The following is a 16,261-nucleotide window of genomic DNA, read 5'->3' on the forward strand; positions in this document are numbered from 1 at the left end:
CTGGGCTCTGGGAGGGAGGTTGATGGACAAATGCCTGGGTCTGGGCTGTAGCTGCTGCCAGGTAAAATCAATCTGGCTTTTCCCAAGGACTCAGCTCAAAGCTCTGTGACTGAAGGAGCCATTCATTTAGGATGTGGGGTTTGTTTGGTTTCAATGGTACTGGAGTTTGAACTCAGGGCCTCTCTCTTGCTAGGCAAGTACTCTACTACTTGAGCTGGCTTTGAATGAAGGTCCTCATATCTCAGCCTCCTGATTAGCTGGGATTACAGGGGTCAGCCACTGATGCCCAGCTTGGACTCTGTTTTTGTGGCTAGGATGACAGGCATGGAGCACCTTGTCCAGCTTCCAGCTTTTATAGAGTCATGGCCTCATAGCCTGTTCTGCCCAAGTTGGCTTGGAACTTCACTCCTCAGTCCCAGTCTCAGTCTTCTCCCTGGCTTGGAATGATAGGTGTCTGCCACTGGGCTCTGCTTTGTGTTGAGAAGGGGTTTTGCACCCTCTTCAATCCAGGCTGGCTTCACACAGTCCTCACGGTCTCAGCCTCCCAAGTAGCTGAGAGAACAGACATGAGCCATCAGAGTCCAGTAGCGTGTGAGTTTTGCTCCCCTGTGTTGTGGCCATACATCTTGGTGATGCATACACCTTAGTACACTCTGATGCTTGGCTGTGCAGGAGAGCCATTTCTCCATGGTGCTATGCTAAGTCCTTCCTCTAGTCTCAGTATCTCTCTGATTTGGAGCTGGAGGTATAGCTGAGTGACAGAGCATTTACCTACCAGGCCTAAGACCCTGGGTTCCATCTCCAGCACTGGAAAATAAAGATTTGGGGGAGGGGGGGAGGCAGGTGTCAAGGAAGCTGGCTGCTGGTGGCTCACGTGTGTAATCCTAGCTACTCAGGAGGTTGAGATCTGAGGATAGCGGTTCAAAGTCAGCCAGGGCGGGAAAGTCCATGAGACTTATTTCCAATGATCTACCAGGAAACCAGAAGTGGAACTGTGGCTCAAAGTGGTAGAGCACTAGCCTTGAACGAAAGACTTTAGGGACAGAGCCCAGGCCCTGAATTCAAGCCCCATGACAGACAGACTGTTTAGGCTGGCTTCAAACAGCAATCCTCAGATCTCAGCCTCCTAAGTAGCTGGGATTACAGGTGTGAGCCACCAGTGCCCACCTATGTATACTCATTTCATGTTTCCAAGAAGCACAAGGAAGCTGTTCACTAGTGGCTTCTAGTATCCTACCTTCTAGAGAAGACTGAGATTTGAGTGCAATCCAGGCAGAAAAGTTGACGAACCCTCCTTCTCAAATGAGAGCAGAGTGCAGTGGTACCCGTACACATCCAGGCAGAGTTCAAAACTCCAGTACTAAGTCAAATGTCTCACACCTCTCATCCTAGCTAAGCAGGAAACTGAGATGTGAGGTTCACAGTTTGAAGCCAGTCCAAGAGTCTGGTAGACTCTTATCTCCAATTAAGCATCAAAAAGCTGGAAGTGAAGGTATGGTTCAAGAGGTAGAGCTCTAGCCTTAAGCGACAAAGCTCAGGGACAACCCCCAGGCTTTGAGTTCAAGCTCCAGACTGGCACAAAGGAAAAAGAAAGAAAAGAAAACCCACAAGAGTTCTGGTTGTCCGGAGTTCCTCATGTGTTCTGGGAAAGTCACCCTTAAGCTGAACTCTGCAGAATGGTTTAGAACTATGGAAATGAAGAGTATTCCAGCATGGTAAACCAGCCTGTGCAAATGACCTATGGTAGTGGGAATATCAGGGGAGGGGTGGGAGCATGAGTAAGCTCAAGTCGACTCCTGGTCAAAGAGGAAGGACCCAAGAGTGATGGCTTTGTGACTGTGGGTCCCTTGCCCCTAGCCTGGAGAGGAGTGGTTCAACTCTAACTGCTCAGAGCGTTGCCGTTGCTCATCTGGGGACAAGATAGAGTGCCAGAAAGCTCAGTGCAAGACTAACACGGTGTGTGAGCTGAGGGACCACAAGTTTAGATGTTACCCCTTTGGTGAGTGCTGTCAGCCAGGGTGGAGACATCCGGGGATGGGGGTGGTGGTGATGGAGCTGGGCATGTCTCCTGGGATGTGAGGTTATTAGCCAAGCAGCTCACCCGGTCCCCATTTGTCTCCTGGGCAGGATCTGCCACCTGTGTGGTCTACGGAGCTCTTCATTATATCACCTTTGACGAGAGGCACATTGGCTTCACCGGCAGGTGCACCTACATCTTGACACAAACTTGTCATAACAGAACGACAGGTGGGCCCTGGGGAAGGCCTGAGGCCAGAGGTGCCAGGCATGAGTGGCACAGTGGGTCCCCAGGGCAGGGCTGGGATAGAAAGCCATGTTGAGGCAAGCTCTTCTGCAGTGCAAAGGCTAGGGTGTGGGACCCCTAGGTCCACCCTTCTTCAACTGAGATTACTGAGAGAAAGGGCATTTGAGATAAGCACTATTGAGGGTCTCCCTGGCATAATGATAATCATGCAGCCTCCCAGAGGGAGGTTCAGTCCACTGGGCAGGGAAAGCCCTCTTCTGAGAGGCAGGCTGTGCTGGAGAAGTGCATATGTCATGTCATGTCCTCTCCAGGATAAGCCAGCAGCATGTGTGAGCTGGGCACTGGTGTTCATGCCTGTAATCCTCACAGCTCAGGCAGCTAAGATATGAGGATCATGGTTCAAAGCCAGCCCAGTCCAGAAAGCTCATGAAACTCTTATCTCCAAGTAACTACCACAAATGTTGGAAGTGGAGCTGTGGCTTAAGTGGTAGAGTGCTAACCTTGAATAAAGAAGCTCAGGGACAGTATCCAGGCCTTGAGTTCAAACTGCCCTAGGACAGCCACATGTGTATATGTGCATGCATACACACACACACACACACACACACACACACACACACACACACACGAACCCAGTGTGTGTAAATGGCCTGTAGTAGAAATATCAGGTGGATGGAGGTGAGCAAGTTTAGATCTAGGCTTATGAAAGAAGGACATGTTCCCTGAGTGAAGTAGAGAGCCACTAAACCCAACAAATGGAGCTGTGGGGCTGCATATGTAGCTCTCAGCCTTGTGGTGCCCACCTCAAAAATCCTGGTTAAACGAGCCCCTGGGCTCTATTCTTCCCTCTTTCTCCACTCAGAACCATTCTTCATGGTGACAGCTGAGAATGAGAAGCGGGGTGTGGAAGGCGTGTCCTGCCTGAGTAAAGTCTACCTGGCCTTGTCAAAGACCTCTGTTACCCTGCTCAAGGGCAGACGCATACTGGTGAGCCTGGGGCCCACCTATCCACTGTGACCACCAGGCCTAACCATGTGTGGCCTGTTTCTGGCCAGTGCCACCAGAGATGGCTTTAAATTGAACAATGATGGCAAGCTAAGCATGCTTAAGCTAGATCACGCCTGTAATCCTTGTACTCGAGAAGGTGAGATCTGAGGATTGCCCTTTGAAGCCATCCTGGACAGGAAAGTATGTGATATTCTTTTTGTTGATGCTGCTTTTGTCGGTCATGGGGCTTGAACTCTGGGCCTGGGCACTGTCCCTGAGCGCTTTAGCTCAAGGCTAGCACTCTATGCCACAGTGCTACTTCCAGTTTTCTGGTGGTTAATTGGAGATAAGAGTCTCACGGACTTTCCTGCCCAGACTGGCTTTGAACTGTGATCCTCAGATCTCAGCCTCTTGAGTAGCTAGGATTACAGGTGTGAACCACCAGCACTCTGCCTGTGAGATTCTTATCTCCAATAAACCACCAAAATGCCAGAAGTAAAGCCATGGCTTAAGTGGTAGAGGACCAGCCTTGAGCATAAAAGCTCAGGAACAGTGTCCAAGCCCTGAGTTCAAGCCCCAGGACTAGTGGGGCACACACATAAAAAAAAAAGATGACAGAGGCTGCGAGTGTGACTTAGTGGTAGAGTGCTTGCTTTTTTTTTTTTTTTTTTTTTTTTGGCCAGTCCTGGGGCTTGGACTCAGGGTCTGAGCACTGTCCCTGGCTTCTTTTTGCTCAAGGCTAGCACTCTGCCACTTGAGCCACAGCGCCACTTCTGGCCATTTTCTGTATATGTGGTGCTGGGGAATTGAACCCAGGGCCTCATGTATACGAGGCAAGCAATCTTGCCACTAGGCCATATTCCCAGCCACATAGAGTGCTTGCTTTGCATGCATGAAGCCCTGGGTTCGATTCCTCAGCACCACATACACCGAAAAAGCTGGAAGTGGCACTGTGGCACAAGAGGTAGAGTGCTAGCCTTGAGCAAAAGAAACTCAGGGACAGTGCCCAGGCCCTAAGTTCAAGCCCCAGGACTGGCCTCCCCACCCCCCAAAAAAATGACAAAGTTCTGAAGGATGTCACAGGTCACACCTTCAGCCATGGCAGGGTGCAGAGCAGTCTTGGGGTCTTCTGTGACCTCCCCAAGGTCAGTCTCTGTCTTCTTCCTCCACCAGGTTGGGGGTGAACAGGTGAACCTCCCATTAATGCTTTCTAAGGATGCCTACATGATTCTGAGTGGTCGGTTCATTGTACTGCAGACAACGTTTGGTTTGACTGTGCGTTGGGATGGCGACCAGCAGCTGTATGTGACAGTGACCAGGTGAAAGGCATTGCTTCCTCCCACCCCTCCTGGCCCCTCCTGAAGTACTCCAGTCTAGGAGTTTGCACATAGCCATTTCAAAACCGTTCAGTTTGGCTGGGAATGTGGCTCAGTGGTAGAGTGCTTGCCTAGCATGCTTGAAGCCCTGGGTTTGATTCCTCAGCACCACATAAACAGAAAAATCTGAAAGTGGTGCTGTGGCTCAAATGGATGCTAGCCTTGAGCAAAAAAAAAAAAAAAAAAAAAAAAAAAAAAAAAAAAAAAAAGAAAAAGAGCCAGGGACAGTGCCCAGGCCCTGAGTTCAAGCCCCATGAGTGGAAAAACAAAACAACAACAAAAACCTCTCAAAGGTAGACGAGAGACAGGAGGAAATGGGGTAACAACAGAATACACAACCTTGGGAATATGCTCGAAAGACTAGCCCAGAAAGCATGCCACAAGTTGGCCACTTGTCAGAGTCCTCTTATTCCTCTCACTGCAGAACCCACAGCTTCCTGACCCCTTGGCTGTGGTCCCTGCTGACTGAGGCATCCCCCCCCCCCGCACTGTGCGGGCCCCCACTGTGCTGGCCCCCACAGTTCCTTTGCAGGCCGTCTCTGCGGTTTATGTGGAAACTATGATGGAGAAAGCAGCAATGACAACTTGAAGCCCGATGGTAGCCAGGCCCAGGATGCCGAGGACCTGGGCCACAGCTGGCAGACAGACCACAACAAGAGAAAGGAGTGAGTGAGGGATCCCCCAATGAAGGGACTGGGTATCCCCTTCCTCTTCTCCACCCTCTGTTTAAAGACCAACTAGAGCCAGGCATGTGGTACTGTACTGTACCCAGCACTGAGGAGGCTGAGCCAGGAGAGGTCTCTTCTAGGTGTGAGAAGAGAAACGAAACCGTGGCGGTTTGTGACCTGAAGATGGCCAGCACACTGTCAGGACCGGCTTTCTGTGGCCAGCTCAAGCTGCCCAATGGAATCTTTGAGTATGGAGGCAGGGTGGGGAGGGTGCAGGGGGTTGCTGGGTGCCCAGAGATTTAGCCGTCCCTGCCCTCTAACCTCCGCCCCCCCCCCCAGGGCATGCCTGGCCCGTCTGAAGGCCACTTCCTTCTTTGACAACTGCATGTCAGACATGTGCAGTTTCCAAGGAGTCCAGACCATGCTCTGTGCCCACATGTCCACGCTGACCGCCATCTGCCAGAGTGCCGGTCTGCCTGTGCGGCCCTGGAGGGCTCCCAGCTTCTGCCGTGAGTTGTGCCCACAAGTAGGGCCGAGCCAGGGTGCCCACGGATTTGGGGTGCACCTGGTTGAATCTCCCATTCCCACACCAGGACAGGGCTGTGGGCAGAGACAGAAACACTAATCACAGTCATTTTAAGGGCTGAGCATGCAGCCCCATAGTGGGACGCTTGCCTACCATACATCTGGGCACCATCCCTAGCATAGCAAGAGAAAAGAAAATCATAGTCCTCTGACACTCCAGAGGAACAGAGGTGGTGATTCACACCTGCAGTCCATGCTACCTGGAAGCCACAAACAGGAGGTTGGAGGCAAAAAGATAAAACACACACAGAATTTAAGGAGTCCCTTATCTCAACAAATAAGCCAGGCATAATGGTCCACCTGTAATCTCATCTCCTCAGGAACCATAGGTAGGAGGATCACAGTTCAAGGCCAGCCTGAGGGGGGGTGAAAAAAAGCATAAGACTTATCTGAAAAATAACTGAAGCAAGAAGGGCTGGGGGCATGGCTCAAGTTGTAAAGCACCTGTTTAGCAAGCACAAGGCTTTGAGTTCAACCCTCCCAGTGCCTCACATCCCCCCAAAAGCCTAGAGTTGCAGGGAGGGGTACCTGCCTTTAACACCATCTGGAGAGAGGATGAGGCCAGAGCATAATGGGTTAGTTTGAGGCCAGTCCGAGCTACACAGTGAAACTCAGAGACACAGTGAGGGAGAATGGTAGAATGCTCAGCTACCATAGAAAACTTTTGTGAGTGTCAGTTCTGGGACTTGAACTCAGAGCCTGGGTGTTTTATTCACTGAAGAGTGTCACTCTTCCATTTGTGCCACGGTGCCACTTTGGGCTTTTTTTTTTTTCACTTTGGGCTTTTTGATGGTTAATTGGAGATAAGAGTCTCATGGACTATCTTGCCTGGGCTGGCTTTGAACCGTGATCCTCAGGTCTCAGCCTCTTATGTATCTGGGATTGCAGGCATGAGCTCCTCCTGCTTGCCTAGCCCCCTACTTCCCTTATGGGCTGGGGGGAAGGCCAGTATCTGCAGTGCTGTGGGTGAGTTTCTTCTTGCATGGCTAAGGCTGCTTCCATGGGTGTCTGTGAGACAGCTGGGTAGTTTCTAGTCACAGGAAGCTGACCCAGCTCCTAGAGGCTACACCCTGCAGAGCACTGAGGTCAGCTGGGCTTCTGTCTAGCTTCTCAATACTGGCCAGACTCCTGCTCGCATTTCTACCTTTTTTATTTTTGGATGTTTACTCTTATTTTTTGGTGGGATTTGAACTCAGGGCCTCGTGCTTGTTAAGCAGTCCCATCCCCACCTGAGCCACTCCTTCAGTCCTTCCCTCATCTTGCCTGTCTCCTTCTTACCTACACTTCTCCCTCTACAGCCCTGGCCTGCCCCCCCAATAGCAGGTACTCCCTGTGTGCCAAGCCGTGCCCAGAGACCTGCCAGGCGAAGTTCACGCAGAAGCCCTGCCCATATTCGTGTGTGGAGGCCTGCGAGTGCGACCCCGGCTTTATCCTCAGTGGCTCCCAGTGCGTCCACCGAGCCCAGTGCGGGTGCATCACCCCATCAGGGCGGTACTTGAAGGTGAACAACAGGGGTGGGCCTTCTCAGCCTTCCCTGCTGCCAGACTGGAATTGGCTCCCTTCTAGAGCCTTGGACAGAGCCCAGGGCAAGAGACAGGAGACAGGAGGCCAGGGAAAACCAGGGCGTTTAGAGCTGGGATTAGAGAAAGTGGTTTGATTTCATCCTCTCCTCTCCTTTCTCCTTTCTCTCCTCTGCCTTCTGGCTTTCTGGGGGTTCATTGGAGGTAAGACTCTCACAGGCTCTTACCCTGTGCCAGCTTTGAACTTCAGTGCTCAGATCTCAGCCTCCTGAGTAGCTGGCATTACAGGCATGGTCTCTATACATAGTCCAAGCCGGCCTGGAACTTGTGACCTTGCCACCTCAGCCTCCCAAGTATTGGGGTTACCGGCATGCACTACCATGCCTGGCTCAGTGCCAGCTTTTTTATTTTTTTGCAGTGAAGCATGGAGCTTCAGGAAGATAGGCTGTCCTCCTGAATCAGCCAGCCATAGGAATTGCAGTGGGATTTGGGGACCAAACCTGGGACCAACGGTTCTCTCTTCCTTTCACCAGACTGGGGATGTGTGGTACAAACCTGAGTGCAAAGAGCTCTGCATGTGTACCAGCAACCACAAAATTCGCTGCCGTTCCTGGAATTGCACGGCCCAGGAGTCCTGCAGATGGAGGGACGGCAGCTATGGCTGCCATGCCCTAGGTGAGCCGTCAGAAGGCTTGGGGAGCAGAGGAAGGCCTGAAGCAGCTTCCCTGAGAGCCAAGGCCCAACCATGTCTAGCTGTCACAGCTACCTGAGATACATCAACTTTAAAAAGGGGGAGAGCTGGGAGTGTGGCTTAGTGGTAGAGTGCTTGCGTAGCATTCATGAAGCCCTGGGTTCGATTCCTCAGCACCATATCACAGAAAAAACTGGAAGTGGTGCTGTGGCTCAAGTGGTAGAGTGCTAGCCTTGAGCAAAAGAAGCTCAGTAACAGTGCTCAGGCCCTGAGTTCAAGCCCCAGGACTGGCAAAAAAAAAGTGGGGGGGCTATTTTATTATTTACTTTTATCTTTCTTATGTTTAATTTTATCTCAGGGAAATTGAACTCAGGGCCTATGTTTGCTAGGTGGGCACTATACCACTTGAACCCTGCTCCCGGCCCCCTTTTCCATTGGTTATTTTCAAAAGAGAGTCTCACTTCCTGCCAGGGCTGGCCCAGGCAGGTAATCCTCCTGTTTGTGTCCCTCTCCCACCCGGCCACCTCCGGGGTGGCTGAGGGTGACAGGCACCGGCCACCATATCCAGCCATTGGATGTGATGGAGTCTGGGGAACTTTTGTACCTGGGCTGGCCTTGTGAACCTTGATTCCACCCCCTGCTTCATGTCCACCTCCAGGTACTGTGCCTGGCTAGGAAAGGCTCATTTTAGCTCATAGCTTTGGAGTTTTCAGTCCATGGAGTTGTCCTGGGCCTGTAGGAAGGCTGGGGAATATTATGGCCATACCCCCAATGACCTAAAGACCTCCAATTACATCCCTCCCTTAATATTTCCACCACCTCCCACTAGCACCATGCTGGGACCAAGGCTCTGGATCTTTGGTGGAACATTCCAGATGTAAACGATAGAGGCTATTAGATAATTACCTGGGCAGGAGAAGCATCATAAAGGATTCTGAGAATGAGTCAGGGAGAACCATCCCCTTCTTCCTCATCCGTAAGACAGCCACAATTCCTAGAACACCAAGTTCCAGGATGGATCCTGGGGGCCAGCTTGGTCAAAGCCCACCAAGATGGCACTGGGGCTGCCCAAGCAAGGAGACTTGGACACTCGTCTTCCCCTCCACTGCCCAGGTACGGCCACCTGCCTGGCCTCAGGTGACCCTCACTACCTGACCTTCGATGGAGCCATTCACCACTTCTCGGGCACCTGCAATTACGTCCTGTCCAAGCCCTGCTGGCCAGGCTTCCATGACAACTACTTTGTGGTGAGTGCCACCAACGAGAACCGCGGTGGGAACCTGGATGAGTCCTACATCAAAGCCGTGCACGTGGTGGTCTTCGACCTCAGGATCTCACTGCTCAAAGGCTACAAGGTCATGGTGTGTGCTCCTCTGCCCCCCAGACCCTGTACTGCCCAGCCTGCCTGCCCCCACCCTCCCTCCCTGCTCCCTCCCTCTTCTCTCTCTCTCTCTCTCTCTCTCTCTTTGAATATCCATCCTGGGGCTTGAACTCAGGCCTGGGCCTTGTCCCTGAGTTTTTTGTCCTCAAGGCTGGTACTCTACCACTTGAGCCTCAGCTCCATGTCTAGCTTTTTGGTAGTTCATTGGAGATGAGTCTCAAGGACTTTCCAGCCCAGGCTGGCTTTGAACCACAATCCTCAGATCCCAGCCTCCTGAGTAGCTAGGATGACAGGTGGGAGCCACTCACACCAGGCATGCCCCTTTCCTTTGAACCCCTCCTCCTCCTGGCAAGCCAGCCACTGTCCCTTCTGCTCTCCAGATGTTGCCCCCATGCCCAGCCCCTAACTCTTGGCTCCTGCAGGTGGAGGGCCACCAGGTGTCTCTGCCCGTGTGGCTCATACAGGACCGGGTGACCATTCGGTTCAGCGGCTCCTTCATCCTGTTCTACACGGACTTCGGGCTGCAGGTCCGCTACGACGGGAACCACCTGGTCATGGTGTCTGTGTCCTCGTCCTACGCTGGCCGGCTGTGCGGGCTGTGTGGTGAGCTCTGTTAGCAGCCCAGAGCGCTGACTTTTCCGCTGATGACTGTGGCTGAGGATACTGGATGTGAAGCGTAGTCAGGGAGGGAGAGAAGGAAGAAGGGGGCAATCATGGGAGCAGATCTAGTCTCCTAGGGCACCCACATCAGCACATTTCCTCAGCTTCTCTGTCATCTCTTGTCACACCCCCCCCCATAGGAAACTATAACAACAACAGTTTGGATGACAATTTGAAGCCTGACAAAAGGCCCGCCAGCAGTTCCTCCCAGTTCGGGGCTAGTTGGAGGATAGCAGAGTTCTCTGACCCAGGGTAAGCTGGGAAGGTGTGGGAAAGCATTGCGTTGGAGGAGGGGGAGGCAGTTGGGGAAGCCTGGCCATGCCCCTTTGTGCTAAAAACTAAAAACAAGGGCTGGGAATGTGGCTTAGTGGTAGAGTGCTTGCCTAGCATGCATGAAGCCCTGGGTTCCATTCTTCAGTGGTGCTGTGGCTCAAGAGGTAGAGTGCTAGCTAGCCTTGAGCAAAAGAAGCTCAGGGACAGTGCCCAGGCCCTGAGTTCAAGCCCCGGGACTGGCAAAAAACAAAACAAACAAAACAAAAAACCCCAAAAAACTGCCAAATCTCTTCATTCTCTCTAAGATGGAGCTTGTGAAAAGTCATCTTGATATCTTTGGCAAGCTCACTTTGGGGATTTCCTCCAGAGACTTTGCCTTCCAGCTGCCTATGCTGGCCTTTCTTCTTTCTTCTGAGAGAGCTGAGGATTGTAGCACTGTTTCCTTCTCTTCCCTTGCTCCCTGGTTGTCTCTCCACATTTCTCCAGTTTGGGGGCATTTCTCCTGCCCCAAGTTTCTATCCCTCCTTCTCTTCCTACACAGCTGCTTTCTGGCAGGCAGTAGCCCTTCCAGCTGCCAAGACAACGACTCTTCTTCCATCTGGAACAAGAACTGTGGCATCCTACTGAACCCCATGGGTGAGAAGCGTCTCAGGAGACCCCATCCTCCCTGGGGACAGCAGACCAAAGGTGCAGTTACTGGGGCTTGCACCTGTCATCCCAGCTCCTCAGGAGGCTGAGACCCGAGGATCACAGTGCACAGCCAGCTCAGGCAGGAAAGCCCAGGAGACTTATCTCCAACAAACCACCAAAAAACCGGGAGTGGAGCTGTGGCTCAAGTGATAGAGTGCTAGCCTTGAGTAAAAAAGCTAAACAAGAGTTCAAGGTCCCGAGTTCAAGCCCCAGTACTCCCAGCCCCCACTTATTCATACTGCCTAGGAGTTGAGAGACCCCAGCTCACTTCCTGGGCTCACCCTTGTATCCTCCGCCTGTCTCACTCTCCAGGGCCTTTCTCCAGCTGTCACCTGGCAGTGTCCCCGCAGATAAGCTTCACCAGCTGTGTGCAGGACCAGTGTGAAAGCAAGGGCAAGGCCCTGTCTCTGTGCAACTCCCTGCAGGCCTATGCTGACCTGTGCGCGCAGGCTGGCCAGGCCGTGGCCTGGCGCAACAGCACCTTCTGCCGTGAGTAACAAGACCTCCTGCACCCCACACCTTGTGGCCCTTCCCCTAGAGCACCCACACTAATGGGGAGCCATTCAAGCCCCAAGACTGGCAAAAACAAAACCTTCAGCCTTGCCAGACACCAGTAGTTTACACTTATAATCCCAGCTGAGTGTTTTTTTTTGTTTTTTTTTTTGGCCAGTCCTGGGCCTTGGACTCAGGGCCTAAGCACTGTCCCTGGCTTCTTCCCGCTCAAGGCTAGCACTCTGCCACTTGAGCCACAGCGCCGCTTCTGGCCGTTTTCTGTATATGTGGTGCTGGGGAATCGAACCTAGGGCCTCGTGTATCCGAGGCAGGCACTCTTGCCACTAGGCTATATCCCCAGCCCCCCAGCTGAGTGTTTTGTTGGTGGTGGTTTCAGGGCTTAAACTCAGGTCCTGGGCACTGTCCCTGAGCTTCTTTTCCTCAAGGCTAATACTCTACTACTTGAGCCACAGCACCACTTCTGGACTTTTCTGCTTATGTGGTACTGAGGAATCGAACCCAGGGCTTCATGCATGCTAGGCAAGCACTCCACCACTAAGCCATATTCCCAGCCCTGTCCCTGAGCTCTTTTGCTCAAGGCTAGTACTCTACCACTTTGAGCCACAGCACTACTTCTGGTTTTCTGGTGGTTAGTTGGAGATAAGAGTTTCATGGACTTCCCTGCCCTGACTGGCTTCAAACCACCTGAAGTGGATCCTCAGACCTCAGCCTCCTGAATAGCTGGGATTACAGGCATGAGCACTGGTACCCAGCTCATCTGTGTTATTTTCCAGAGAAGCTCTCACTTTATCCAGCCTGGACTGTGATCTTCCTATTTGTGTTTTTCTTTGTCACTGGGATGACAGGTGCACATCACTGTACCCAGCCATGGTGAGGATGGAGTCCCAGCCCTTGGCTTTTTGGCTTTTTTTTTTAATGGAATAATGTTTTTATTTTTCCTTTGATCTGTCAGAGGCACTTCAGTTGTTGCCAAGCCCTTAGTGACATTATAAACATTTCATTATATAGTTCCTACGAATTACACAGACCTTGGAAAATCCTTTAAGGTTAATTGACTTTTTAAAATTCCCAGTATTATCTTGTTTACTTATCATTTTTAATGCTTCAGAAAATAACACAGAAATTGACTCTCCTTTTCTTTTCCTGGCTATTTACAGCTGGGCTAAATGGGATTTTTTTTGTTGTTGTTTTGGTTTTTTTTTTCAAATTTTTATTATCAAGCTTATGTACAGAGAGGTTACAGTTTCATACGTTAGGCATTGGATACATTTCTTGTACTGTTTGTTACCTTGTCCCTCATACTCCCCTCCCTCCTCCCCCTTTCCCTTTCCCCCCCTGAGGTGTTCAGTTCACTTACGCCAAACAGTTTTGCAAGTATTGCTTTTGTAGTTGTTTGTCTTTTTTTACCCTGTGTCTCTCAATTTTGGTATTCCCTTTCAATTTCCTACTTCTAATACCAGTATACACGGTTTCCAATATACTCAGATAAGATTACAGAGATAGTGTAGGTACAACCACAGGAAGGTGATACAAGAACATCATCAATAATAGAAGCTACAGATACAGATGGGACGTTGAAAGTAGTTACAACTGTGATATAACAATTGTTTCGCTGGGGATATGGCCTAGTGGCAAGAGTGCTTGCCTCATATACATGAGGCCCTGGGTTCGATTCCCCAGCATCACATATACAGAAAATGGCCAGAAGTGGCGCTGTGGCTCAAGTGGCAGAGTACTAGCCTTGAGCAAAAAGAAGCCAGGGACAGTGCTCAGGCCCTGAGTCCAAGCCCCAGAACTGGCAAAAAAAAAAAAAAAAAAAAAAAAAAAAAACAAAAAAAACCTACATTTGGGCTGGGGATATAGCCTAGTGGCAAGAGTGCCTGCCTCGGATACACGAGGCCCTAGGTTCGATTCCCCAGCACCACATATACAGAAAACGGCCAGAAGCGGCGCTGTGGCTCAAGTGGCAGAGTGCTAGCCTTGAGCGGGAAGAAGCCAGGGACAGTGCTCAGGCCCTGAGTCCAAGGCCCAGGACTGGCCAAAAAAAAAAAAAAAAAAAAAAAAAAAAAAAAAAAAACAATTGTTTCCATAACATGGAGTTCATTTCACTTAGCATCATCTTATGTGTTCATAAGGGTATAGCTATTGGGCTCTTGTGATGCTCTGCTATGACTTGCCTAAACCTGTACTAATTATTCCCAATAAGGGAGACCATAGAGTCCATGTTTCTTTGGGTCTGGCTCACTTCACTTAGTATAATTTTTTTCCAAGTCCTTCCATTTCCTAACAAATGGGGCAATATCATTCTTTCTGACAGAGGCATAAAATTCCATTGTGTATATGTACCACATTTTCCTGGATCCATTCGTCTACTGAGGGGCATCTGGGTTGGTTCCAGATTCTAGCTATGACAAATTGTGCTGTGATGAACATTGTTGTGCTGGTGGCATTACTGTGATTTTGTTCGTGGTCTTTTGGATACTCAAAAGTGGGGCTGCTGGGTCATAGGGGAAGGCTTTTTGTTTTTTGGTCCCAGGCCAGCCTGATCTCTGTCTCCCAAGTAGCTAGGATTATAGGTTTGAGTCACTGTACCCAGCTGACAGCTTTCCTTTTTAAGACTGAATGTTAAGACTGTAGAGCTGCTTATGATGATTCAGCCTGTAATCCCAGCAACTTAGAAGGCAGAGGTGAGAAGATCAAGGTCTGAGACTAGCTCTGGGAAAAATCAAGAAGTCAATGTATGGATGGATGACAATTTGTCCATCGGTCAGACAAAGGCCCTCAGGGACTCTCTTCCTAACTGTTTTCCTTCCCCTTGTGCCCTCCTCAGCTCTGAAATGTCTACCGAACAGCAGCTACAAGCCTTGTGCCAATCCCTGCCCAGATGCCTGTCTCTCCCTGAGCTCCCCGACATACTGCCCTGTACTGCCCTGTGTGGAGGGCTGTGAATGCCAGAGGGGCTACATCCTGAGTGGACACAGCTGTGTGCCCCCCAGCAACTGTGGCTGCCAGGACCTCGAGGGCTTCTACCACCTGGTGAGGGCCCTGACCTACTGCAGACAGTGTCCTGCAACTTCCTGCTCACCAGTGACTGGGAATCTGCAGGGCTCATGGAGGGCTCAGAGACTAAGAAGCGGCGGGGGGGCGGGGGGGCGGGGGAGGGTGGCAGGGTAGGCCAGGACAGGGGGTGAGGACCAAAGCCTGACACATTTAAGAGGCTGGTGCAGGGCAGGGAAACCCCACCTGTCTCTAGCTTCTGAGTTCCTATTGGTTCTGCTGATCCCTGTGCCCAGGGGAGGGCTCCACCCATCTTGTGAGTTCCTATTGACTGAGTTCTTCCTGTCCATGGGCCTGCAGGTAGGGGACAGCTGGTACCCAGAGAAGACCTGCCACACTCTCTGCAGCTGCTCGATCAACAACAACATCACCTGTGTTAAGGCAGCCTGCCAGGCCAACCAGATGTGCTCCTCCCAGGATGGTATATTCCACTGCCAGGCCATAGGTAGGAAGGCTGCCCCACAGCTACCAAGAGCAGCATCCCACTGCCCCCCACCCTCTGCCTCTTACTTTCCCCTGTAGCCCTCAGGTGCAGCTTGACAAACTGGCAAGATAGATGGCCTCCTGCTTCCAGGAAGGGCATTGTGGTGTTTTCCCATTTTTGCAGTCCACTTTGTTGGCTGTATTAGAGTGCCTGAGGCTGGATGACTTATAAAGGAAGAGATTCAGGGCTGGGAATATGGCCTAGTGGTAAGAGTGCTTGCATCGTATACATGAAGCCCTGGGTTCAATTCCCCAGCACCACATATATAGAAAACGGCCAGAAGTGGTGCTGTGGCTCAAGTAGCAGAGTGCTAACCTTTAGCAAAAAGAAGCCAGGGACAGTGCTCAGGCCCTGAGTTCAAGGCCCAGGACTGGCCAAAAAAAAAAAATAATAATAAAGGAAGAGATTCTTTAAAAAAAAAAAGAAAAACAGTACTCAAGCTCACTAAGCAAGCCCTCTACTACTTGAGCAACATCCCTCCTAGAAAGGTTTTTTGTTTTTTGTCCATTGGGGACCTTGAGTGGTTAATCGGAGTTAAGAGTCTGCCTGGGCTGGCTTTGAACTGCAGTCCTCAGATCTCAGCCTCCTGAGTAGCTAGGATGACGGGTGTGAGCAGCCAGAGCCCGACTCAAACTGTATTTTTTCCATTACACCCCCAATGGATCTGAGGCTGGACCCCAAGGTGTAAATCATGCTGCAAGGCAATGTGCAATTGAGCTTCATGCTGAGCAACCCAGGGTGTGCATGTGTGCATGCGTGCATGTATGTATACTTATTTTTGTGCCATGTACATATTAGGATTATATTTAATTCTTTTTCTTTCTTTTACCAGTCCTGGGGCTTGAACTTATGGCCTGGGCACTGTCTCTGAGCTCCTTTTTGCCCAAGGCTAGCTACTTAACCACTTGAGCCACAGCTCCACTTATGGCTTTTTTTGTCCCCAGTTTATGTGGTACTGAGGAATCAAACCTAGGGCTCCATGCATGAAGCACTCTGACACTGAGCCACATTCCCAGCCCGAAATGTATTTCTTCTCTCTCTCTCTCTCTCTCTCTCTCTCTCTCTCTCTCTCTCTCTCTCTCTCTCTCTCTCTCTCTCTCTCTCTCTTTCTTT

At 50.9% G+C, this 16,261-nt stretch overlaps 1 protein-coding gene across 1 annotated transcript in view; it reads left to right on the forward strand.

The window, feature by feature from the left end:
• Window positions 1-16,261, forward strand: part of Zan (zonadhesin) — a 44,437-nt gene that overhangs the window by 15,792 nt on the left and 12,384 nt on the right. Inside the window, exons 14-29 of the mRNA XM_048345574.1 lie at window positions 1,858-1,999; window positions 2,128-2,247; window positions 3,126-3,250; window positions 4,424-4,569; window positions 5,148-5,291; window positions 5,435-5,542; window positions 5,634-5,803; window positions 7,178-7,380; window positions 7,933-8,074; window positions 9,204-9,451; window positions 9,894-10,074; window positions 10,272-10,383; window positions 10,946-11,040; window positions 11,407-11,583; window positions 14,438-14,643; window positions 14,965-15,109. Coding sequence (XP_048201531.1) covers window positions 1,858-1,999; window positions 2,128-2,247; window positions 3,126-3,250; window positions 4,424-4,569; window positions 5,148-5,291; window positions 5,435-5,542; window positions 5,634-5,803; window positions 7,178-7,380; window positions 7,933-8,074; window positions 9,204-9,451; window positions 9,894-10,074; window positions 10,272-10,383; window positions 10,946-11,040; window positions 11,407-11,583; window positions 14,438-14,643; window positions 14,965-15,109 — 2,464 coding nt within the window. The remainder of the gene's footprint in view (window positions 1-1,857; window positions 2,000-2,127; window positions 2,248-3,125; window positions 3,251-4,423; window positions 4,570-5,147; window positions 5,292-5,434; window positions 5,543-5,633; window positions 5,804-7,177; window positions 7,381-7,932; window positions 8,075-9,203; window positions 9,452-9,893; window positions 10,075-10,271; window positions 10,384-10,945; window positions 11,041-11,406; window positions 11,584-14,437; window positions 14,644-14,964; window positions 15,110-16,261) is intronic.

Source organism: Perognathus longimembris, chromosome 1, assembly GCF_023159225.1.
Source record: "Perognathus longimembris pacificus isolate PPM17 chromosome 1, ASM2315922v1, whole genome shotgun sequence".
NCBI lineage: Eukaryota > Metazoa > Chordata > Mammalia > Rodentia > Heteromyidae > Perognathus > Perognathus longimembris.